We start from the raw sequence: 26670 nt of genomic DNA, 5'->3' as shown, positions 1-26670 counted from the left end.
AGTCTTTTATAATTCTTTTAATTTTTGTGGTATCAGTTGTAATGTCTTTTATTTCTGATTCTATTTATTTGCGTCATCTCTCTTTTTTTCTCTCAGTTGATCTAACTATTCATAGGGAATTGGTTCTAGCAGCTCAGACTCCTTACCACTGGCTCTCACAAAGTGTGCTTCTCTGGGCAAAGCAGGTTGTCATTTCAATTAAACCCAGACCTTTGTCTTTGACTTTCTGCTTTTTCTGACCATTGTCTTTCACAATTTCAGGAAGCTGTCTCAGCTCTTAAAGTGCGTAATATGCTCAATACATACATTCATTCCCTCGGCAAGAATCTTGCCCTGAACTTGTGGGTTTACAACAACCCCAGCAGCATGCAATGTAGACTTTTCCAGTCTTGCCATGGTAACATTTGTGGAGCATTCATTTTTGAACAGCGCCCATTCCCTAGATGTCTACAATATCACCTTTTTTATAGATTAGCATGTATGTGGTCAAAGGAACAACACTGTGTTTTCTAAAAGCCCTAGAGAACATACAGTGTGTGCCTCTCCTCTTTTCTCTCTATGTTTGTCATTTTGATGAATTACTAGAAGATGACAGCTCCGGCCAAAAGGGTATTGTTTATTTTTTACAAATGGTAGATTAAACCTCTATTTACCAAAAACAAAAACAATATATTCCATGGGAACCCAATTCTTAAATCTTCCAAGTTTCTATTATGGTTCTCTAGAATAGGCCTAGAGTCTCACATCAGGCTTGGAGGTGGGAGAAAAAGCTCCTTTTAAAAATGGAAAATGTGCTATAAAATTCAGCAATTTCATTCAGAAGTTACTGAGCAGCTACTATGTACCAGTTATCATTTCAGGCACTTTGAACACTGCAGTGAACAAAACAGACAAAAATTTCTGCCCTCACGGAGCTTGCTTTCTGGTAGTAAAAGTGACCTGACGATAGTTCTGTGTATGGTTTAGATTTGGAGCCACCTGGCACTCGGATCCTTTTGTGTCTTTGCCTAGAACTTTGGTACACTAGCAAGCACTTGATCAGAAGCAGAGGTCAGGCATTGGTACTGGTGTGTTAATGCAAACAAGGTAATGATGTCCATTGTACAAGAACATAACAAGGAGAAGCTGTAAAATTCTGTCAAAGTATTTTCACATCTTTAAAAATAAAATTAAATATTAGATCAATCTATAGCATTGAGATTTCATGTTAATCATCTGAACCAACAGAAAATATGGCCACAGGGGAAAAATGTCGTAAATCACTCTAAGGTGTTTGCCTTTACAAGTGGCAGTGAAAACAGAAATAAAGAAAATGTCACCATATATAAAAATGTTCAAATATGGCATCAAAGAAGATTTTCTTCATTCCTGGAAATAAATTATTATTGTGTGCCTATAAACCTACTTTTAAACTGTTTGTCACATGGCCAATGAGACCACGTCAAATCCATCCATGTTTCTCACTTGCCTGAGGAAGTATAAAATTGGCTTGGTCAGATCCAAGTCACATGAGATCTCATGACAGACAAAGGTCTTCCTTGTGTTCATGCTGCACTGAATATATAAAGTCCAGGTCAAAAGTTTTTGAGTAATAACTTAGACTCATAGGACTTCTAAGTAAAAAGGTCAGCAGTCAAAAGCATTCTCTATAACTTTTGTTTAATATGAAATCAAAACTGTGGCTAATAAAAAGCTGAAGATCAGACTGAAAAGGAAACACCACAAGAGAAAAAAACTGGCAGCCAGATTCAAACAAAGGTGGAAGCAAATTGACTTAAAATATTAAATTTACAAAGCCAGAATTTATATGTATCCTGGATTTGAAAGAATTCATCTATCAAGATACAAGGAAAATACACTTTTACTAATATCCCAAGCTGCACCAGCCCTGTGTGTCATTCCCAGTTTTACCTGGGACTTGCCTGAGCTCCAGTTTCTGAATTGTGAGATGAAAAAGACTGTCCTGAACTATTAAACAAATGAGCAATTATGTTTGAGTTGATAATATTTACCTGTTTTTCCCCATTTTGAACAAGCCATTTGCAAAATTCTTCAATAGTGGTCAATGTTTCAGAATCCTCTGAACCCAATGTTGCTTGATACACACTGATACTTTTTATAAAATATATCTCCACAGCATCTGGAAAAAATGAAAACAATTATTTAAGGCAAGCTGCTAGCCTTCAAGTATCTAATATCATCTTTGGATCAATTGACATTTTCACACTTAAAGTCTATGCCTGTTCTCATTCCAGGTCTCCCAAGGACCCATAAAAATTCCAAGATAAGGGCCCACCCCGTGGCTCACTCGGGAGAGTGCGGCGCTGGGAGCACAGCAGCGCTGGGAGCGCCGAGGCCACTGGTTCGGATCCTATATAGGGATGGTTGGTGCACTCACTGGCTGAGCACGGTGCCAGCGACACCAAGCCAAGGGGATCGACGCTGATCCCCTTACTAGTCACAAAAAAAAAAAAAAATTACAAGATAAGATGTGATGGCATCAAATGATTTTCTGATTTTTATTCTGATGAAATGCATGAATTTTTGGTAGAAGACTTCTGTCTAAATAGTCTTATTATCCAAAGACCCCAAATAATTACCATATTAAACTCCCAGTTGTGCTGCAAAAATACATTTTTAGCTAAATTAAACTCTGATAGGGAGTACTATTTACTGAGGTTTCTGGGTGTGTGTGTGTGTGTGTGTGTGTGTGTGTGTGTGTGTGTGTGTGTGTGGAGAGAGAGAAAGAGTTGTGATTTTTAAAGTACTTTAAATATACAGTTGCTATTGTTTAAAATACTACTTTGAATCTTATCATTCATTCCAAACAATGGTTGTTTATGTAATCAATCTGGAAAATGCACAGAAACAATGAGAAAACTTTATTAATACCTCACTGTCTTGATCACTGTAGCTTTATATTGTCTTGAAGTCAGGTAGTGTCAGTCCTCCAACTTTATTCTTCTCCTTCAATGTTGTGTTAGCTGTTCTGGGTCTCTGCCTCTCCATGTAAACTTTAGAATCAGTTTGTCAATATCCCCAAAATGACTTGCTGGGATTTTGACAGAAATTCAGTTGAATCTATAGATCAAGTTGGAAAGACCTGACATCTTGACAATATCGAATCTTTCTATCCATGAATACAAAATATTTCTAAGTTTATTTAGCTCTCTGATTTATCTAAATTTTGTAGTTTTTCTCATATATTTTCGGTACATATTTTGCTAGATTTACACGTGATTATTTCATTTCTTGGATGCTATCATAAATGGTAAAGTGTTTTAAATTTCAAATTCCAGTTGTTTATTGCTGGCACATAGAAAAGCAATTGATTTTTGTATATTAATATAGTATCTTGGATCCTTTCTATACTCACTTATTAGTTACAGGAGTTTTTTTTTTTTTTAATCAATTCTTTCAGATTTTCTAATTAGACAGTTATGTCATCTGCAAATAAAACAAGTTTTATTTCTTCCTTCCCAAACAATATAACTTTTACTTCCTTTTCTTGTCTTATTACATTAGCCATGATTACTAGTATGTTAAAAAAAAAGTGGTAAGATCAGACATCTTTGCCTTCTTCCTGATCTTAGTGAGAATGCATCCAGTTGCTCACCATTAAGAATAATGATGTTAGCTGTAGGTTTTTTATAGATGTTCTTTAACAGGTTGAGGAAATCCCTACATATTACTCATTTGCTAAGAGCATTTATCGTGAATAAGTGTTGGACTCTGTCAAATGCTCTTTCTGCATCTGTTAATATGATCACGTGATTTTTCTTCTTTAGCCTGCTGGTGTGATGCATTAATTCATATTCAAATGTTGAACTAGCCTTGCATACCTGAGACAAATCCCACTTGGGTGCAGTGCATAATTATTTGTATACATGGATTCAATTTGCTAATTTATTTTAGATTTTTTGCAACTATGTTTATGAGAGATATTGGTCTGTAGTTTTCTTAGAATACCTTTGTGTAATTTTGGTATTAGGGTAATGCTGACCTCATAGAATGAGTTGGGAAGTATTCCCTCTCCTATCTTCTGGAAGAGATTGTAGAGAATTTGGTATAATTTCTTCCAGTGAATTCACCAGTGAACTTATCTGGAACTGATGCTTTTGAGTTGGGATGGTTATTATTTATTGATTCAATTATTTTAATAGACATAGGCCTATTCAAATAGTCTATTTCTTCTTATGTGGGTTTTGGCAGATTGTGTCTTTAATGGAATTGGCCTATTTCATCTAAATTAAGAAAATTGTGTTTTTTCATTCTAAAATTCTAAAGTTTTACATATTATTCTTTTATCATCCTTTTAATGTCCATGGGATCTCTAGAAATGTTCCCTCTTTCATTTCTGATATTAGTAATTTGTGTCCTATCTTTCTTCTTTAGTTAATGTGGCTAGGAAGCTTAATTTATTGATGTTTCAAGGAAATAGCTCATGGTTTTGTTGATTTTCTTTATTGGCTTCCTGTTTTCAATTCTATTGCTTTCTGCCATAATTTTTATTATTTCTTTTTTTATTGAAATATAATTGATTATACATATTTGTGGTGTACAGAGTTGAATATCAATACCTATGTACAATCAGGATAATTAGTATATTCATCATTACAAAACATAATCATTCTTTGTGACACTTTACCAATTTCTTGCTAGCCCTGCTCCCCTCCTCTTTTCCCACCTTTGATGGCCTCAGTTCTGTTCTCTACATTTGAAAGTTCAATGAATTATTATGATTGTTGTTTCTTTTTTGTTTGTTTATTTTTTTTTTAGCTCCCACTTATGAGTGAGGACATGCAGTATTTTTTTCTGTACTTGGTTTATTTCACTTAACATACTTTTCTCCAAGCTCATTTGTGTTGTGAATGGCAGAATTTCATTCATTTTTATAGCTGAACAGTATTCCATTGTGTATATATACCACATTTTCCTTATCCAGTTATCTGTCGATGGACATTTAGGTTGGTTCCAACTCTTGGCTATTGTAAATAGAGCTGTGACAAACATGAGAGTGCAGGTATCTGTTTGACATGATGATTTCCATTCCTTTGGGTATATAGCAGCCGTGGGATTGCTGGATCATATGGCAGTTCTATCAATAGCTGTCTAAGAAACCTCCATACTGTTTTCCATAATGACTGCACTAATTTACAGTCCCACCAACAGTGTAGGAGGGTTCCCCTTTCTCTTCATCCTTACTACCATGTGTTATTCTCTGTCTTTTTGATAATAGCTAGTTTAACTGGGGTGGTTTTGATTTGTGTTTTCCTGATGGTTAGTGATGTTGAGCATTTTTTCATGTATCTGTTGTCCATTTGTATATTTTCCTTTGAGAAATGTCTATTCAGCTCTTTTGTCCCTTTTTAAATCAGGTTACTTGCTTTTTTCACTTAGTTGTCTGAGTTCCTTGTACATTCTGGATATTAAGCCCTTGTCAGATGCATAGTTCACAAATATTTCTCCCATTCCGTAGGTCATCTTTTCATTCTGTTGTTTCCTTTGCTGTACAGAAGGTTTTTAGTTTGATATAATCCCATTTATTTTTTTCTTTTGTTGCCTGTGCTTTTGAGGTATTATTCATAAAGTCTTTGCCCGGTCCTACATCCTGAAGTGTTAGCTCTATGTTTTTTTTTTCTACGAGTTTTATAATTTCAGTTCTTTTAAGTCTTGAATCCATTTTGAGTTGATTTTGGTATATGGCAAGAGGTACAGGTCTAGTTTCATTCTTACACACCCTGCATTGCCACAAAGAAGGCCCTCACCAGTTGTGTTCCCGGGATCTTGGACCTCCCAGCCTCCTAAACTGTAAGAAGTTTCATTTGTTCATAAATTACCCAGTTTGGGGTATTATGTTATAAGCAAAAGAAAACAGACCAATACAGTAGTCAATGCTATAAATTTCCCTATAAGTACTATTTTCACTGCAGCTTACAAATTTTGATGCTGCATTGTCATTTTCAAAAAATATTATCTCAAAATATTTTCAAATTTTTCTTGAGATTTCTTCTTTAACCCACGGGTTATTTAGAAGTGTGTTGTTTCATCTCTAAGCATTTTGAGATTTTCTAGGTATTTTTCTGTTATTGATTTCTAGTTGTATCATTTTTTTTTCTGTTGCTAATAACAGAGTACCTGCAATTGGGTAATTTATAAAGAAATGAAATTTATTTCTTACAGCTTGGAGACTGGGAAGTCCACAGTCCAGGCAGTGCCTCTGGTGAGGACCTTTTTCCTGGCTGCAGGCAATTCCATGGAGAGAATGGCAAGAGCAAGACAACTAACCCTCTTACTTGCTCTCCTTATAAAGGCATCAGAACCATGCCCATAACAACCCATTAAACCATCAACCCATTAACTCCATGAATGGATCTATCCATTTATGAGGCACAGTCCTCACGATGCAATCACCTGTTAAAGGACCCAACTTCCACCACCATTTTGGGGGTTAAGTACCAAAATGAGCTTTGGCAGACATTCAAATCACAGCACTAGTTAAATTCTATAGTGGTCTGAGAACAGACATTTTACAATTCTATTCTTTTAAATTCGTTAAGGTGTGTTTTATGACCCAGAATATGGTCCACCTTAGTTAATGCTCCATATGAGCTTGAGAAGAATGTGTATTCTGCTGTTGTTTTAATGAAGTAGTCAATAGATGTCAGTCATATTGAGTGGATTGATGGTGCTGTTGAGTTCAACTATGTCCTTACTGATTCTCTGCCTGCTGGATCTGTCCATTTCTGACACAGAGGTATTGAAGTCTCCAACTACAATAGTGAATTCATCTATTTCTCCTTGTAGTTCTATCAGTTTTTGCCTCATGTATTTGGATGCTTTGTTGTTAGGCACATAGATGTTAAGGACTGTATGTCTTCTTGTAGAACTGACCCTTTTATCATTATGTAACACCCCTCTTTTTCCTTGATAACTTTCCCTGCTCTAAGTCTGCCTTACCTAAAACCAATATAGTTACTCTTGCTTTCTTTTGATTATTGTTAGCATGGTATATCTTTCTCCATCCATTCACTTTTAATCAATATGTGCCTTTATATTTAAAGTGGATTTCTTGTAGATAACTTATAGTTGGGTCTTGTTTTTTGACCCACTCTGAAAATGTCTGTCTTTAAATTGGTTTATTTAAATGATTGATGTTTGAAATGATTATTGATATCATTGGACTAACATCTACCATATTGTTACTGTCTTCTATGTGTTGTCCGTATTCTTGGTTCCTGTTTTTGTCTTTCACTCTTTTTCTGCCTTTTGTGGTTTTAATTTAGTGTTTCATGTAATTCTATTTACTCTCCTTTTTAGCAAATCAATTACACTTTTTTTTTTTTTTATTTTTTTTTTTCTCCCTTTTTTAAAAAAAAATTTCCTTTTTTTTTTTTTTTATTTTTTTTTTTCTCCCTTTTTTAAAAAAAAATTTCCTTTTTTTTTTTTTTTATTTTTTTTTTTCTCCCTTTTTTAAAAAAAAATTTCCTTTTTTTTTTTTTTTTACTTTTTAGTTGTTGCTCTAGAGTTTTCAATATATATTTATAATTATCCCAAGTTCACTTTCAAATAACTCTATATCTCTTCATGGATAGTATGAGCACCTTATAATAACAAAATAATCCTAATCACTCCCTTCTGTCCTTTGTATCATTGCCATTCATTTTACCTATACATGAGCATCCATAGGGATACATACACACATATAATTGAATATATTGCTATGATTTTGAATAGTTATCTGCTAGATTAAGAATTTAAAAAATAAGTTTTTATTTTACTGTTATTTATTTCTTCTCCAATGCTCTATCTTTCCTATGTACATATGAGTTTCTTACCTATATCATTTTGCTTCTCTGTGAAGAACTTCTTTTAATATTTCTTGGAAAGCATGTCTACTGGCAATAAATTCCCTGAATTTTTGTTTGTCTAAGAAAGTCTTTATTTCTCCTTTGCATTTGAAAGATAATTTCTCAGGGTACAGAAATATAGGTTGGTGGGGTTTTTTGTTTTGTTATTCTCTCAACACTAAATTTTTCACTCCAGTCTATTCTTGCTTGAATAGTTTCTGAGGAGAAGTCAGATGTAATTCTAATCTTTGCTCCTATATAGGTAGGATGTTTTTCACCCTCTGGCTTCTTGCAAGACTTTTTATCTTTGATTTTCTGAAATTTGAATATGATATGCCTAGGTGTACTTTTTAAATTTTATTTATTTATTTATTTATTTATTTATTTATTTGCCTTTATCTTGCTTGGTGTTCTTTGAGATTCCTGAGTCTGCAGTTTGGTGTCTGATATTAATTTGGGAAATTCTCAGTCATTATTGCCTCAAATATTCCTTCTGTTTCCTTCTTTCTTCTCCTGGTATTCCTATTACATGTATTTTGCAAATTTTGGTGCTGTCCCACAGGTCTTGGAATTTCTGTCTTGTTTTTCTCAGTCTTTTTTCTCTTTGTTTTTCAGTTTTTGAAGTTTTGAAATACTCTGAATCTCAGAGAGTTTTTCCTCACCATATCCAGTCTACTAATAAGCCCATCAAAGGCTTTCATCTTTTCTGTTACAGTGACTTTGACCTCTAGTATTTCTGTTTGGTTATTAGAATTTCCAGTTCTCTGCTTACATTGCCCATCTGTTTTTGCATGCTCTTTATTTTGTCCATTAGTTTACAGTGACTTTGACCTCTAGTATTTCTGTTTGGTTATTAGGATTTCCAGTTCTCTGCTTACATTGCCCATCTGTTTTTGCATGCTCTTTATTTTGTCCATTAGAGCCTTTAACATATTAGTCATAGTTGTTCTAAATTCCAGTCTGATGATTCCAACATTCCTGCTATATCTGAGTCTGGTTCAGCTTGCTCTGTTTCTTCAAACTGCGTTATACCTTTTAGTACATTTTGTCATCTTTTCTTGATAGCTGGACATGATGTATTGTGTAAAAGGAACTGTAATAAATAAAACTTTAGTAATGTGGTGGTAAGGTGTGTGTGTGGGGGGGGAAGCATTTTATAGTCCTGTGATTAGGTCTTAGTCTTTTAATGAGCCTGTGCCTCTGAATTGTGAACTTCACATGTGCTTCTCAATACCCCACCTTCTTCTCTTAGGTGGGACAGGATGGCTAAGTGGACAAGAATTGGCTATCTTCCTTCCCCCAAGTAGAAGGCTAGAGGGGGTTGGAGTTAGGTATTTTCCTTCCCCCAGTTAGGTAGGCTCTGAAAAAAATCCAGTAGCACAGGCTCTGGTAAAAATTTCTCTTGAGGACAGCCCTTGTTAAGAAGAAAAGAATGCTCTGGTATAGTTCAAAATAGTTGCTTCTCCCCTCCCCCTGCTGGAAGCACAAGATCTTTCTCCAACATTTACTTTGAATAAGTAAATGAGTACGATCAAGCTCCTGAGGTAAAACACAAAAGTATGGAGGTCCCCCTATGACTGGGTCTCTCCAGAATTTTTAACTCTCAGACTTGTTCACACTGAGCCTCCAGCAATTTGCCATCTGCAGTTAGGTTCACTTACCCTGGTACTGATTCATTTGGAGATGGGTTTCTACTTTGGTACTTTGTGAATCTCTGTATGTATTCACCTGTTTTTCCAATTTGGGGGACACTTCTTTGCCTTCACTTCTTTCACAGATCTCAGTCGTTGATTTTTTAGTTTGCTTTTTACTTGTTAGGACTAAGTGATGACTTCCAAGCTCTTTGCATGGCAGACAGAAACTGGAAGCCTTTGTTCAGATTTTAATGCTTTTTATTTTTAGTCTGGATTCCTGGGAGTCACCCCATGTCTACATAGCTTAGTTTTGACCCACTGAGTTGGACAGAGGCTGTGCTCAAATACCTCCAGCCTGTATGTCTTCCATTCCCTGACAAATAATCTGTATGTGGACTGGGGTGTGCATTCCAAGCTCTGGCACATTTCAAGTCTCCCTTGGTTGTTACTTTCCACTGGACTCTCAAGTTTCCCCTGCAGGTACATGTAGTTTCCCAGTTGTCCAGGGATGTGGGTAGATTTCCTCTAATCCTTCTATCATTCTGTCATTTCTAGGATCTCCCTATTAAAATTTCTGACTGGCCCACCACTCACACCAACCAGGACAGCAACTTTAACCTAGCAAACATGCAGGGTTTCCCCTTTTCATTTCCTCCTGAGTTTGCTCCTTTACCTCATAAATCTGTGGGGTTTGCTTCTTGCTTTTCCATATAACAAGTTATATTTTCTATATTTACAGATATTCCTGTTGGGATTTTTATCATAACTGTATTAAATTCATAGATCAATTTTGAAATAATTGACAGCTTTATTATATTAAGTCTTACAATCCATACAGAGTATGTCTCTTCATTTACTTAAGTCATCTCTGACTTCTTTCATCAGAGTTTTGTAGTTTGCAACACACAAATCCTATATGTATTTTGTTAAATTTATATCTAAGTATTTCATTTGGAGAGAAGGGGCTATTGTAAGTGGTATTTCTAAAAATTTTTGTTTCCATTTGTGCATTGCTACTACACAGAAATAAAATTGTTTTTTTTGTGTATTCACCTTGTATTCTGTGACCTTGCTAAGCTTAAACTCAATAGTCCTAGGAGTTTTGTCAATTCCTTGGAATTTTCTACAAAGAAAATTATCTGCAAATAGGGAACATTTTATTTCTTTCTAAGCTGTATGTCTTTTATTTATTTTTCTTACCTTATTGTATTGGCTTGGACTTCTAGTACTACACTGAATAAGATTAGTGAGAGTAGACATCCTTACTTTGTTCCTGATCTGAAGGGGAAAGCACTGTCTTTCACCATTAAGCATGATGTGAGCTATAGAGTTTTTGTACATACCTTTTATCAGATTAAGGAAATTCTCTTCCATCACTAACACGTTAAATTTCAACAAATGCTTTTTGTGCATCATTCAAAGATCATGTGCTTTTCATCTTTGGAGTGTTAATATGATAGAGTACTTGACTGAGGTTAGAATATTGAACCAGCCTGACATTCTCAAGAAAAAAAAACCTCACTAGATCATGGTGTATTATTCTTTTTCATATATTGCTATATATTTTGTTGAGGATTTTTTGTCTATGTGCATAAATGGTATTGGTCTTGCAGTTGTTTTTGTTTTGTTTTTTTCTCATAATATCTTTGCCCAGTTTTGGTATCTGGGTGATGCTGACCTCTTAAATTTGTTAGGAAGTGTTCCCTCTTCTATTTTCTGGAAGAGATTATGTAGAATTGGTGTTATTCCACCTTTAAATGTTGGGTAGAATTCCCCAGTGAGATCATTTGGGCCTGGAAATTTCTTTCTTGAAAGGCTAACTACAAATACATTTCTTAAAAATAGTTAAGGGTCTATTCAGGTTTTCTGTTCATCCTGGCTAAGTTATTTTTAATTTTATTCATGGTAATTTGTGACAGACGCAAGTTTTAGATCTTTTTGTAATTAAATCGGTCAACCTCTTCTTTTATGGTAATGTCTTTAAGCGTGCTCAGAAAGTTCTTCTTTCCTCCAATTTTTAATTTTAGTACTTTTTATTCCAGTACTATATTTTCTTCTAGCTAATTTATATTTTCAGTTTTGGTGTACAAAATGTTAATCCATCTTGAATTTAATTTAGTGAATGATATAACATGAAGATCTATATTTTCTTTAAAATTAAAAATTAGTATGTAAGAAAAGAATAAGGTAGGCTTGGAATTTCTCAATTCTATAAGCACTAATTTTTTATTTTTCTCACATTAAAAAAAAGCTAAAAATTTTACATAATCACAAATAAATTTCTTATAACTACAAAGACCACTTTTCTCACATTAAAAAAAGCTAAAAATTTTACATAATCACAAATAAATTTCTTATAACTACAAAGACCACTTTTAAAAAAATTCATATATATGGAGTACATATACTGTGAGCAAACACAAGGAAATTTTAAAAGGAGAAAATGATTAGCTAGAAAACAAAGAATCAGAAAGTCCTCAATGAACATTTATTCTTAAAAAATAATTAAAATAACAAAACTTCTAGAAACTGAAAAAAAAATGTTTATTTAATGACATGAATACAAGAATAGAAAAAAGTAGGATGCAAAACTTTTCTATCATTCTTTCTCTCTCTCTAATGGGAAAATAACACACACCAAAATAGATCACTCTTATAAGTAGAGAAACTAACATTTTTCAAACATTAAAATTACATTCTTCACAAATCCTAAATTTCTTCTGACAGGCCACTGAATCCATCAGTAACCATTAATCTGACCAAGCCAGCTGAGAATGAGATACTGTCCTCCCTCATCAGTCCATTTGTGTCTCTCCCAAAGCCACCCACTTTCAAAAAGATGACCTTGCCAAAGGACAACTATTGAAGGATAAATTAATCACTTGGTTTTCCTCTGGAGCCCCCACTCCCCCGTACCTCAAGCTTGAACATAGGTCAAGAAAATTCTAACTGCTACAAACATGCTCTCTTGTAAGCCAGAGGAAAAGCAACAAGGAGGCTGAGCGTAGAGGAGGAGGAGAGGAGTGGCCAATGTTTTTCTATTTTATCACTGGGTTTCCTCAACTGATACATCACAGGTCATATTCATATGTGTATGATCTCTACTCTTCATGGAGGTGAATTTTGCTGACATTCTAAGGGAATAAAGGAAATCGAATCAGATGATTTTATTGGTTCTGATGTCCCAACTCATTTGGGGGGATATTATTAAGTCTAAATTAGCATGTAATTGATTTTCCATGAAATCATGACCAGCCTAATCTTTTCATTACAGACATAAGTAGCTAATTATAATCGTACTTATAAATAGACCATTTGCCAATGTGCTTCCCTGTGACTGGGAAATGATGACAACTGCAAAGCCACCTCTTTTACCTACCCCTGTGCTGGGTCTCTCCAGACATGGCATAAGCTTTGGCTAGTAACGCGCTTGTCTCTGCGGTTTTGGGGCTGACTTCAGTGAACAAGGAAACACAGATAGAATAGGCCTGGAATAAAAAGAATCACAACAAGGTAAGTACTCAAATAATGGTGTTAGAAAACTGTGGGTTTTCTAGTGGCTCTCACAAAAATACTGGCTAATTGAAAGCCAATCTATAGCTAATCAGGGAGTTAGAAGAGAGGTGAGTTTGAGTCCCAGCTCTGTTACTTCCTAGCTTTGAGTTAGCAAGTAATTTCACCTTCATTCATAGAAGGAATATATAGTTCCTGATTAGGGTTTATGAAAGATTAAATGAGATTACATATGCAAAGCACTGGGCATAGTACCCATTGTATGGCAAGTTCCCAATAAAAGTCAGCTAGTATTATTTTTATTGGTTTTATAGCAAAAATAAAATTATAACTATCTGAGCTCTCAAGAGTTCAGCATCAAAGACTGTCTAATACAGTGCGGATCCTAAAGCCACTTTGCATCCATTGTATGGCAAGTTCCCAATAAAAGTCAGCTAGTATTATTTTTATTGGTTTTATAGCAAAAATAAAATTATAACTATCTGAACTCTCAAGAGTTCAGCATCAAAGACTGTCTAATACAGTGCGGATCCTAAAGCCACTTTGCATAAATTCCATCCTCAGCTCATCCACTTACTGTGATATATGGCAAATCACTTAACCTCATCAAATGCAAAACAGGGATGATAAAAATAGTATTTTTCACAAACAGTTGTTGTAAATATTAAATGAATTAATATAAGTAAAGTGTTTACAATATCCCCTGGCATACAGTAAGCACTAAAGAAGTGTAAAATATTTTTATTATTATTCTTTGTCCCCAAATGGAAAGAGTAATACTTAGGAAGAAGAAAAGAAGAGGGAAAACATCTAGTCCACACCCATCAGCAAGTAAAGAACCACCTGTGCTTAATACTTCACAGGTCAAACACTGAGGTGTTTCAAAGAGCTGAAGGGATTAACAGACAACACTCTGGAACCAAGACCCAGAGCAGAGTTAAGAGTACAAGCTCTAGGGTCAAATTTTCTGAGTTCAAATCCCTGCTTTACCACTTGTTAGCTATATAACTTCAGATGAATTCCCTACAACTTTGTGCTTCAGCTTTTTCATTCTTAAAATGAGATAAAATAATAATGGTACCTACCTCATAGGGCTACTGCATGGATTAAATGAATTAACACACCTTCAAGTACACATAGTAAAAGCATTTCATAAATTTTAACTCTTATATTTTGGTGTTGTAGGGAAACACTGATATTTATTGTTTTATCCATTCTGATCTGACCACTGTTTTAAGAAAGTCTTGAAAATAAAAACCAGACTGGCTTTCTCTATAAGCAGTGGACTGAGTGACTTTAGAGCAGCATTCCCTAACAGTTCTCCATTGTGTGATATTTACCATCTCGGATTGTTTGCAATGCCTTTTCTTCAACATCTGACTCTTTTCTTGTATACTGTTAGATTGCATTCACCTTTTCTATGATACAGGAAATCCAGTATTTTTATCTGTTTGTGGCTGTAGGAGATATCTGAAGCCACAAGGGGTACTCTCATTTAGAAGAGAAAAAGGGTGAATTTAACTAGCAGTTTCAAGTACGATACATAAAAGTGCCCCAAACTGTTTTCATATAATAGATTCAACATTCCTTGCTATGTTTTATTTTGGTTTCCCCTGGGCATTTACCCCCACAGGCAAGGTAGTTATGTCCAAGTGAAAGTCTTTTGTTAATTTAACCTTAGACTTGGAAATTCAACCAGTTAGACTAGCTTAGAGGACAAATGACAGCATTACACCAAAACACCATGATTTTCCTTTTAAAAGGCCCTTTGTGTTTGCTGAAAACTTAACTTCAGTTGCCCCTATGGCTTTTTTTCCTTGGAGTAGACACATACTTGGCTTTTTTCCCCAGCATTGACAAAGATGGGGGGGGGGGTCACCTGGGAGGGGAAGTGCTGTCTACAGATCAGATCATACAGCAGATCTACCCACCTCACTCAGTGTTCTCTGCCCAGGTCATTTAAGGTTGATGAAGGGCTCCTGTATGATCTGGAGGGAAGTCAGGATTAAAATGGAATCAATCCCACCCCTTGTTCTTCTGACAAGCCCACGTTAGGAACTGGGCCTAGGGCCAAAGAAGGCCCTCCAACCTGAGCTCCAGCCAATCCACCAACCTGCTGCAAGTACTGAATGGCCTGGTTGTGGTTCCTCCTCAGCTGCTCGATCTGAGCAATTTCCTCGTATAGACTGATCAGATCTGACGTCATATCACCCTTGGCAGCAATAACGTTGCCAATTGCCTTTTCAAAGTATGCCAGAGATAGGTTCAACCTGTGGATGGCCAGGGAGGCTCTACAAGAAAAGGGATGAAGGTGGAAAGTCACATAGAGGTTACTTACTTTGCAGACACAAAAAGAACTGATTTCAAAAACTAAAGAATTTGGCCTTCAGAGGCCAATCATCTGGGTGTTGGCTCAAAATCCAGCCTTGCTACAAATAAAATCCTATCATCTTGCATTTTACCCACCAGATTCCACTGACTACCATTCATTAAACCCATTAATATGTTCTGCTATTGTCTAATTTTATAAAAAAAAAAAAAAAAGCATACGGAAAGAATGGCTTTCAGCAATTCACAAGATGAGATAACTTACCATAGATCCTCTAAAGTCAAAATGAAATTTATTACCTCAGGGTTCCTCCCTTCCAGGCCAAAGAAAGTTTTTACATTGTTTTGTTTGATTTAAATTGTTTTATTCCTCCTCAGTTAAAAAACGAGAGGATAGAGAAAACAATGTAAATATTTCCCAGAGGGGGTGGTTACATAAATTACAGCACATCACACAATAAAGTACTCCATAGACACAAAAAAATCATGTTTTCTTTTTAGACTAACAATGTGGGAAGATATTCAAAATATGCTAAGTAATTTTATACAATAAGTGTTCACAGTAGTTATGTTTGTATAGTGGTATTACAATTGACTTTTATTTTCTTTTTCATACTTGTCAGTATTTTCAAATTTTCCACAACAAAATTGGAATATAATTTTTAAGAATAAGAATAAAACAGTATCTCACTGAGGTTTACCTTTCTAGAGACGGTAAGGCACAATGAAAACGTGAGTGGTTCAAAGCTGTATCTGACAGTTATTAGTTTTATCAAACTCCAAGAGCCTACATTTCTTTCCAGATAAAACACGGTTAACCCTGTCTAAATTACAACGTTGTTGTGAAGATTAAATATTATATGTAAAATTACCCAACATAGCAGGTATACAGCCAATATTACTTCCCTCTTTGTATTCCAAAGTTAGATTAAAAATATATGCATGCATTTATGTGCATAAAATTATTTTATATAAGACATTCTAGCAATAGTTACAATTTTTTTTAAGCTGGAAGGTTTATCCTTCCCCCTGAAGATTAGAATTAATTATCATAAGAGCACTGGCATGTTATCTGATAATTCTTCATAAAAATTAATTTTTTGATCAGATCACTATTTCCCTTGACCATAAGAGCAGAAATTATGTAATGATAATGGCTCCCATCAAGAGCTTGTAGCAAGTTGCCTGCCTGAACAATCTTGCCTTGGTTTCCTTACACTGAAAATGGAGAAAGGGACTTGCCCTTACTGGATATTTGGTCAACATCAAACATAATTCAGTGTGGTATAGAAGGTGGCCTATGGATTCAGATGCCCCAGTTATAATCTTGGCTCTTCTCTTAGTTCTTTCACCTTGAGTTAATCATTCTCTGCCTTACTTTTCTTATCTATAAAATGAAAAGAAAAAAAACACCTACCCTCCTAGGCTGTGGTGAGGATTGAACGAAATAAATTATGTAAAGCACTTAGAGTCTAGTACGTAGTTATACTTAGTAAGCATTCTAACACTTAGAACAGTGCATGCACAAAATAATGCGGAACAAATGAATAAAAGGAACACTAGAAGTTATTCTGAAAAAGGAACAAGGCTATCTTTCACATAAGGCAGAAAAACTTTAACCACTGTCCTATGTGACAGCAGTAGACATTCACCAGACTTGAACTTATGGCCTTATGGACTTAAGTCAATAGTTTGATTTAGCTCTGAACATTCCAACATCTCCCCACCATTTACCATCTGACTTCTAGATCCATGGTTGTTTAGAGGAGGCAGACATGATGCATGTATTTCATATACTTACCATTCATTCATCTGCCCTACTGTGCCAAGTGCTTACAGTTTTGGAAAAAGATTACTTCCAAAAATGTGAAGATATTAGAAAAATCTAGATAACAGTAAACATTTTATTATTTCTTCTCTTTTGATAATCTGATGGGCCCACTCTCATTTCTAAATATTTTGATTCTCAAAGGATCCCTAACTCAGCTGTAAAACAGTTAAGTTTTATTCTGGCTCGAACAAATTCCATAAACTTTGTTGCCACATGGAACAGAACTTTCCTTAAAAACGCATATGCTGCGCATAGCTTTCACAGCCTCCCATTAATTGTCTTCATTAAGTGTTCCTTCTTAATCTGTTAAAATGTTAATGACAAAAGTCGGTGGCAATTCACAAATAAACATAATACTAAAATAAGTGTGAGAGGCAGTATAAGGGGGGCTAACAGTCCATGAGTTCAGATCATGGATCCAACACTTAGAAACTGTCATCTAGGAAAATTCACTTAACCTCAGCTTCAGTCTTCTTGCCCTCTCTCTAATGAGACAACAGTTGTACCAACTACCTCAATGGTTATTGGGAGGATTAAATGGGGCAGTGCACGTAAAGTTTGGAGCACAGTTTTCGCATTTGTAAATAAGAGCCTCTTTTATTATTATCTGAGTTTCTGGCTTCTTTACTTTGGATATTTTTCTCCCTTTATATATAGTACAGAACAATCATGTAACTCCAGCTTCATTCATAAAAGCCTCAGCTTCCCTAAGCCCAGATCTTACCTGCCCAAAGCAATTGTTAGGTCTTTCTCTGAAACTTTTAATCCACGAGCACCTCCCTTATATAATTCTTTCAGTTCCTTCATGTTTCTCTCTGCCCTCTGCAAGTTGAAATAGGCCTCTCTGCCGGTGAAACAGTCAAGGAAAATGCCAGGCGCACAAACTGGCACTGCACAGGGATAGCAGTTGATAAGCAAACAAAAGGGCCCCTTGGGAAAGCAAAGCAATATTTGAAAATGGGTACTCAACTATGTTCTCTACTATCTGTGTGTATGTTGTCAAGAAGAAAGAATTCGTCAGAAAAGGAACAGGGCCTTGAGTTTCCTGTGGTGGTTGCCTGAATCCAAGGCTGGAGTAGGTGGTGAGTGTTTGCCAGAGTGAACGGAAACTGTAAATTACTCTAGATTTCCTTTACAAGCATCTGCTGCGTCACAACAGTTATTCATTATTCCCAAGTTAGTTTATTTAAATAGTAAAAAAGAGGAACTAATTATGCTGAAAGAGACTTTCTGGGTTATTTAGAAAATCCAAGCAATGCAGGTTTTTGGCCAGGGGCAAACCGCAGGAAAGAAAATCCCCTTAATTCCCAAATATCCTTCTATTCCCTGCATTTTCAATAGCCCCCTGCTAAGGGTATAACAGAGGAAGGCTTCATATCAGATTTTGTAAGCTGAGCATCAGAACCGAAAAAAGGAGAGAGGGGGATGTGTAGAGAGGAGAGAGAGGGGACAGACACATGGGCTCAAAAGTGCTCATGACTATTCATGAACATAAAATGCCCATTAACATCTTTCAAGTGGTGATGGTACCAAAAGGCTGTCAAAATCACAAGCTTCTTGAGGAGAGGCACATATAACAGTCCTACTGCGGGGATATGGGAAACTACTTCTTTTGTCTGCTGTGCTTGGCCTCCAACTTTGTGGGCTGTATTTTCAACAGCCTTTTAAGAAACTAAACTAATCAAAAGCCCATTAAATCAGTGGTTTTTGGCTGCATATTACAATCACCTGGCAGGGGGCGGTTAAAACTCTCAACAAACAGATGCACCCTAGACCTAATTCAAAATTTCTGGGGTGGGACACAGACAGCATTAATTCTTAAAGCTCCCTTGGGGATTACAATGTGCAGCCTAGTTTGCCAAACTGTGCTTTAAATTATCCCCCATTCTCTCGCTGCGGGGATATGGGAAACTACTTCTTTTGTCTGCTGTGCTTGGCCTCCAACTTTGTGGGCTGTATTTTCAACAGCATTTTAAGAAACTAAACTAATCAAAAGCCCATTAAATCAGTGGTTTTTGGCTGCATATTACAATCACCTGGCGGGGGGCGGTTAAAACTCTCAACAAACAGATGCACCCTAGACCTAATTCAAAATTTCTGGGGTGGGACACAGACAGCATTAATTTTTAAGCTCCCCTGGGGATTACAATGTGCAGCCTAGTTTGCCAAACTGTGCTTTAAATTATCCCCCATTCTCTCCCTTCCTACACTACCGCCACCCCCACCCCACACCCTCATTGCTAATACTGATTTTCTCGGGTGCTCAATGAAGAGCAGGACAGACTCAGAAAATTTTCTACTGGCTAAGGGATGTGTCACTAGTGAGATCCCTATATGAACAGACATAAAAGACGAGATAAGAGGCTTGTGGAGGGCCTGGATGCTGGGATAAAGGTACAAGGCATGGTTCCTTCTGTCACCCTCCTGTGTGAGATGACCCATCTGGCATGTGTGTCCTGTGGCCCTGGACACTGGACCCAGCCGTGAAGGGAAGGATATTGGTTCTTCAGGAGCAAGGCTACACCCAGAGTGTAGTACAGCATGACCAGAGCTTCCAGGATTTCCTTCTTCTCCTTGTCTGAGGTTGTATTTCTCTTCCAGGTCAACAGTGTGTTCTTGGCAGACTCAGCATGTTTCTTGGCCTGAACTGGAAGCCCTTGGGAAGTTAGAGGATGAGTGGCAAGAAGAAAGACATCAAAAAGACATGCTTTAGTCAAAAACGTTCCCAGATGGGGATAAAGTGGATAGTGGAGTTGTCACATGGTCTATATTATTAGTTCCTAAATCTGGCTGAGAATCAGAATTCTCTGGAGTGCCTGTAAAGAATATAGATTCTTGAGCCTCACCCCAGACCTACTGAGTTGAAATCTCTAGAGGAATGGGGTGGTTCTTATTCAGCGCTCCTGGCATTAGTCTGCCAACCTCAGTTTGGAAATTACTGATAGAGACAGGAGTGGATGCTGAGTAGCCATTCCCAATTCTGCCACTAATGCCATGTGACTTTTCAACCCACAAAGGTTCAACATCCTCCAAATATGGAATGACAACAATAACTAAAGAAGCTGCCCTGTACCAAACACATGGAGATAATCCAGGAACAAACTAGGTTATGCCACAGAGTGCTGTGCTTTTGGCTTTCTGGAAAAGGCATTCTATAAATACAGAGGTTATGAATGCAATTGCTTCCATGTGGAAATTTTTTTTTCAATCCAAAATGAAGCCAGTGCAGTGCTATAACACCAAGGTCAAGGGTTCAGATCCCTGAACTGGCCAGCTGCCAAAAAAACAAAAAACAAAAAAACAAAATGAGGCCCATGATACCAATCGGTCACATACATGCACAAAAATAATCCAACTGCTAAATGCAGTGAGGCCCCTCACTAAGAGGACAAAGGGAATGCCAAACCCAGCTAGACAGAATGAGTGGCGTTTCCCCTTTTTTCTAACTAAAGGCTGGTGTTCCTGGGCACTTACTTGAGCTGTTATTTGTCCAGTTAAGAGGTAAACTTGGGAACATTCAGTTTACAGTATTACTTCCTCATTTTCCAGCCTAGCTCATGTCTTTCCCTTTTCTTTTCTTTTTTTTTCCTTTTTGTCTTTTTTCGTGTCCGGCAACGGATCGCAACCCTCAGTGTCACACCCGTACCGGACCGGGACCGGCAACGGGATCGCAACCCTGGTGTCGCACCTGCACCTCGCTCAGCCAGTGAGCGGGAACTGGTCTGTATGTGGGATCCGAACCCTCCGCAGGAGTGCCGCCGCGCTCCCAAGTGGCGCACTGTAGCAGTGCACCACTGGGCCGGCCCTTTCCCTTTTCTTGATGAGAAAGGAGGATTCCTGAGGAAAAGAGAAAGGCCAGCAAAGAACACACCATCCGCCTCTCCTCTACTCCACTGAAAATGGCAGTGCTGGTCTTCACTTTCAGTCCTATCTCTGCAGGCCCCTAGGGGCTAGTAAACATAGTCCCCCTGCCAAGTAGAGGGATGACTGTCCCTCATCCTCACTTCACACTGCCAGACCAGGTCCAACTCAACTTGTCCTGCCTGTGGCCCCTGGAGACTAGTTTCACAGCACAGCCCCTGCCAAGTAGAGGGATGACTGTCCCTCATCCTCACTTCACACTCCCAGACCAGGTCCAACTCAACTTGTCCTGCCTGTGGCCCCTGGAGACTAGTTTCACAGCACAGGTGCAAGTCAGTGACAATAGCGATAATTTGAAAGAACGTGCCTTTGATACCTGCAGCCCTCATATGTTTTACATATGCAGGACCTCCTCAGCCATGAGAGGGAACAAAGCCTTCTCTGAGAGAGCTTAAAAGTAAGACCCAGAAGCCAACAGGTTTCACTCGAGAGATCTGTTCTATAGGTCTCAACTAAAGAGAAGGATGGACTCTATGGTTAAAGAAAGAGCTGTGTCCTAAGTTACCAGATGACAGCGGCCTTCAAATTGCACTGTGCATCATAAGCACCCTGTTAAAATGCAGATTTCTCGGCCTCATTTCCAGTAGTTACAGTTCACAAGTTCTGGGGTGAGAACTAAGAACTCACATTTACAAGCAACAAAGTCTCAGGTAACCAGAATTCACATTTATAACAACTGTCTTAGGTGATATTAATGCAGGTTGTCTGAAGACCACACTTAGATAAACACTGAGTAACTAAAATGTTTATAGAGGAAGTGGGACTCATCTTGATTTTAAAGAGTGTGTAGGATTTTGACTGATGGAGAAGAGGCATTTCCACTTAGAGTACACAGCCTGAGACCATAAAGACAGAATAAGCAAGTGTGTGCCTCTGTGTGTGTGTGCATGTGTGTGTGCACGCATGAATGAGGGTGGGAGATGTAGGAGTGCTGGGAAGACAGCAAGAACAGCAGTCTGACTGAAGGGGAAGTTTGACTTTAAAGACCTATAAGGTACATGTTAGATATGTAAAATAAAGTCTTGGATGCTGTCTTAGTCTGTTTGTGCTGCTATAACAGAATACCTGAAACTGGGTAATTTATAAAGAACAGAAATTCATTTTTCACAGTTCTGAGGGCTGGGAAGTTCGAGATCAAGGTGCTGGAAACTTAGGGACTTCTTGCTGCATCCTCATATGGCAGACGGTGGAAGAGAAACAAAGGGCTGAGCACTCTGCAGTCTCTTTTATAAGGGCCTTAATCCCATCCACAAGAGAAGATCCCTCATGGCCTAATCACCTCTTAAAGGCCCTACTTTTTAATACTACCACTTTGTTAATACCTGAATTTTGGAGGGGATATATTCAATCATAGCATTCCATTACTGGCCCTGCAATATTCTTGTCCTTTTCACATGCAAAACATATTCATTCCATCTCAATTACCCCAAAAGTCTTCACTCATTCCAGCACCAACTCAAAAGTCTAAAGTCCAGAGTCTCATCTAAATCAGATATGGTTGGAACTCAAGGTACTATTCATCCTGAGGAAAACTGCCCTTCAGCTGTGAGCCTGTGAAATCAAGCAAGTTATGTGCTTCCAAAATATAATGGCAGGATGGGCATAGGATAAAATTCTCATTCCAAATGAAGCAACAGGAAAGAAGGATAATGGGTCTCAAGTAAGTCCAAAACCCAACAGGGCAAACAACATTAAATCTTAAGGCTTGAGAATAAGATTTCCCAAGTGTGCCTTATAGAATATTTAGGCATGATTTTAAAGAGAGCTACTTGAGATTTGCCCTGTATCTTCTTTAGTTTTTTGCTGTTTTTTTTTTTTTTTTTTTTTTAATAATTCTTCCTCACCAGGTACAGTCTCAGCCTCAGTTTCTGAGGTCAAAAAAGAATCCTCGAGCAGCCACACTGTGGCAGTTGCCCTGGACCCAGACCTCTACCTGTACTTGGACCTGAACTCAAAGAAGGATGTTTCTCATGCATGAGTCTATGGTGTACGGTGTGCAAGGCAGAACTGTGAACTGCTTTGCCTGAGGTTAACTCCCAGTGATGCCAGATGGGATCAGCATAGCCCTGTCTCTGCTACTAATTGCTAATGCCTATAAAGTAATCTCCCAAAAAGAATCATTTAAGGATTCTTTGGGTTTCATCTTCGAAAGTACCCAAGGAATTCAAGTGACTGAGATAATCCCAGAAAACCTTCAACAGTTAGTGAAATTATGGTATAAAAAAGAACATTCAGAACTCCAGTTTAGGTGGTCTCGGTATTATCTTGTATTGGTGGGATTGCAATGATTATAAATTGAGATTAAGTAATTAACACGTATGTACTCTGTTGGGGGAGACTAAAGGGAAACAGATGCTTAGCCTAGAAAAACATTTCTCTGGGTAGATTTCCTGTGAAGTCAGTGTGTCTTGCATTTAAATTCTGAAGCACAAATAAAGTAGTGTTTGTTTATTTTTCTTCCAAAAAAAGAGAATAAAGTTGACTCCTAGTCCTGCCTTCCAGACACACTGGGGTGTAGGTTGGGTCCCTGAGGCTCCAGAAACCCCCACCCTGAGGCTTTGCTGGGCACAGCCCACACCACAGTTCTCATGGGTTGGAGTAGGGTGTCTACAGCTCTCCCAGGATGGTGTTGCACGCTAGTAGCTCTTTAGGTCTGGGGTCTCAGGGATGGCCCTGTTCCCATGGCTCCACAAAGATCTTCCCTAGTGGGAGCTCTCTGCAGTGGCCCTAACCCTACAGTTCCACTGGGCATTGCCTAGTGGGAGCTCTCTGCAGTGACTCTGCCCCTGCGGCAGGTCTCTTCCTAGACCCCAAGGCTAAGGCATACTTTGAAATCTAGGTTGAGGCAGCCATGTCTCCACAGCTCTTGCACTCTGTGTGCCTGCAGAATTAGCACCACATAGAGAACACCAAGGCTCACTACTTGTGCCCTCTCCAGCAGTGGCCAGAACCACACCAGGACCCACCTGAGCCACATCTGGTGCAGCTGAGGAGCCCTGCACCAGAATGTAGGGAACAGAGACTTGAGGTGGCCCTGAGCAGTAGAGCCTGAGGTCTCAGGAGTGCCCTGGGCCCCTCCCTCAAAACTGTTCTGCACTCAAGGCCCTAGCACTCTGGGCCTGTGATAAGTCTGGCAGCCTAGCATCATTCTCACATTGTCTTGATAAGTAGCACCTGGCTTCCTTCTAGCCACACTAATCTCCTTATCAAACACTTGGCTACACTTGAGAGAATAAACATGTGTTTTTATTCTTTAGATGGCCAGGATGAGAATTTTCCAAATCTTTAAGTTCTACTTCCTTTCTAATTATAAATTCCATCTTTAAATTGTTTCTCTTTTCTCACATTTTACTATAAGAAGAGAAGCCATGCAGCATCTTGAATACTTTGCTGCTTAGAAATTTCTTCTGCCAAATATTTTAGTTCATCACTCTTAAGTTCTGCCTTCCACAAACTCCTGGACACAATTCAGCCAAGTTCTTTGCCACTTTATAACAAGGATGGCCTTTCCTCCAGTTTCCAATACTTTGTTCCTCATTTCCATCTGAGACCTCTTCAGAATAGTCTTCACTGTCAATATTTCTACCAATATTCTGTTCAGGACCACTTAATCACTAAGAAGACTGGGGCTCTCTCTACAGCTCTCTTCTTCTGAGCCCTCACTGGAATCACCTTAATGCTCCATTCACAACAATCTAGGCTTTTTCCAGTATTCCCTTCAAAACTGTTCCAGCCTCTACCTATTGCCCAGTTATAAAGCTGCTTTCATATTTTTAGGTATTTGTCATAGCAGCAACCCACTTCTTAGTCTCCCAATCCCTGTCTTAGTCCATTTGTGCTGCTATTAAAAAAATAATAATAACTGAGAGCAGGTAATTTATAAAGAACATAAATTTATTTTCTCACAGTTCTGGAGGCTGGAAAATCCAAGATCAAGGCATGGGCATGTTCAGTTGTCCTGTGAGAGCTGCACTCAGCTTCTAAGATGCTGCATCCTCCAAAAGTGAGAAACACTATGTCCTCACAGGGCAGAAGGTGAAAGGGCAAGTGAGCCAAATGCTGTCTGAAGCCTCTTAATCCCATTCACCAGGGAGGAGCTCTCATGGCCTAACCACTTCTTAAAGGCCCCATCTCTTACTACTATCACATTGGCAATACCTGAATTTTGAGGGGACACATTCAAACCATAGCAGACACCAAGGTGAAGAGGTTGGATTTGATCTGTTATGTGATTGTGAGTCTTGAGAAAGGTAGCATCAGCTAGTAAACTCACAGAAAACTATGCCCAGTTCATCAGAAGCTGTGATTGCTACTTTACAAAACAAGAAAATAAAGTAAGAAACTGAGAGAGGCTTTTGGTCAATAGGTTGTTTTCCACAACTGTGTGGGCCCTTGGGAGTGTGTTATTAAGGAGTGCAGCAACCAAATTCAGATGGTTCCCTGGGACCTTTGGGGGAGGAAAGGTAAAACTGGAGGAGCTATTGAAAACCACCCCAAAATTGGCACAACATTCCTTCTGGGCTTGTGAATGCAAAACAAAACAACCACCACTTGAGAAAATTACACTGAGGCAGTCCCTGAGGCTTTGCAAACTTGCCTCCTCCCCACCAAAATGTCCCATGCTGGTTGTGAACCACAGGAGGAATACTTTTCCTCTAAACTTCGCAACTAATTAATTATACAGTTCTTTGTCTCTACACTACCACGTCCCACACTGAGGTCCTTCTAATGAAAAAGCTGAGCTGGTGACCAATGAGGTTTAAGCAAACTGAACTAGGATCTTGATTTAAAACAGTTTATGACACTTTAAGCCCTAAAAGGAAAAACCACTCCTTTCACCTTCCCAGAATCCACTCTGGACTGCTATGAGTACTGCAAGACACCACAAGGATGTGTGTGTGGAGGGGGAGTCAAAACTACTCTGCTATTTTATTTTATCCTTTTTTCTATTTTTTATGAATATTTATAATATCATATAACATATTAATACTATTATACACAATTTATAATAAGTATACCTATACAGAGTGTTTGTTCAATTTTTTTTAATGATAAGGGAGTAACTTTCAAGAATTTGGAGACCACTACTCTAGATAAATGTTTTTCAACCTTTTCAAGTATGAAAGAGCTCTTTTTATGTTTAAAAAAAATCATATGGGCCGAGCCCGTGGCGCACTCGGGAGAGTGTGGTGCTGGGAGTGCGGCAGCACTCCCGCTGCGGGTTCGGATCCTATATAGGGATGAACAGTGCGTACACAGCGCTCACTGGCTGAGCACGGTGCGGCTGGGCTCAAAATGGACAAAAAAAAAAAAAAAAAATCACATTACCTCCTCTACTTTGTGATAATAATTATTTTTATAACACATACTACTTGATAAAATTCATGATGACAAATAAATCAGTGCTATAAATTCGGTATCATTAACTTTTGAAATAAATTTGCATTTTATTGATTGTTAAAACACCCTCTTTTTTTATTTTTCTCCTTTTTGTCTTTTTTCGTGTCCGGCAACGGATCGCAACCCTCAGTGTCGCGCCCGTACCGGACCGGGACCGGCAACGCGATCGCAACCCTCGGTGCTGCGCCCACAC

At 38.0% G+C, this 26670-nt stretch overlaps 1 protein-coding gene across 1 annotated transcript in view; it reads right to left on the bottom strand.

The window, feature by feature from the left end:
* TTC23L (tetratricopeptide repeat domain 23-like) overlaps positions 1–26670 on the bottom strand; it is a gene marked incomplete at its 3' end in the record, with an annotated part of 50557 nt that overhangs the window by 6732 nt on the left and 17155 nt on the right. The window contains 5 exon segments of the mRNA XM_008583425.1: positions 2013–2140; positions 12864–12972; positions 15111–15288; positions 17881–18006; positions 19656–19812. Of these exon segments, the coding sequence (XP_008581647.1) occupies positions 2013–2140; positions 12864–12972; positions 15111–15288; positions 17881–18006; positions 19656–19812 (698 nt within the window).

The sequence above is a fragment of the Galeopterus variegatus genome, unplaced genomic scaffold (assembly GCF_000696425.1).
Source record: "Galeopterus variegatus unplaced genomic scaffold, G_variegatus-3.0.2 Scaffold2906, whole genome shotgun sequence".
Taxonomy (NCBI): domain Eukaryota; kingdom Metazoa; phylum Chordata; class Mammalia; order Dermoptera; family Cynocephalidae; genus Galeopterus; species Galeopterus variegatus.
The sequence above is the reverse complement of the archived record's forward strand: the minus strand, read 5'-3'. Positions and strand labels throughout refer to the sequence as shown.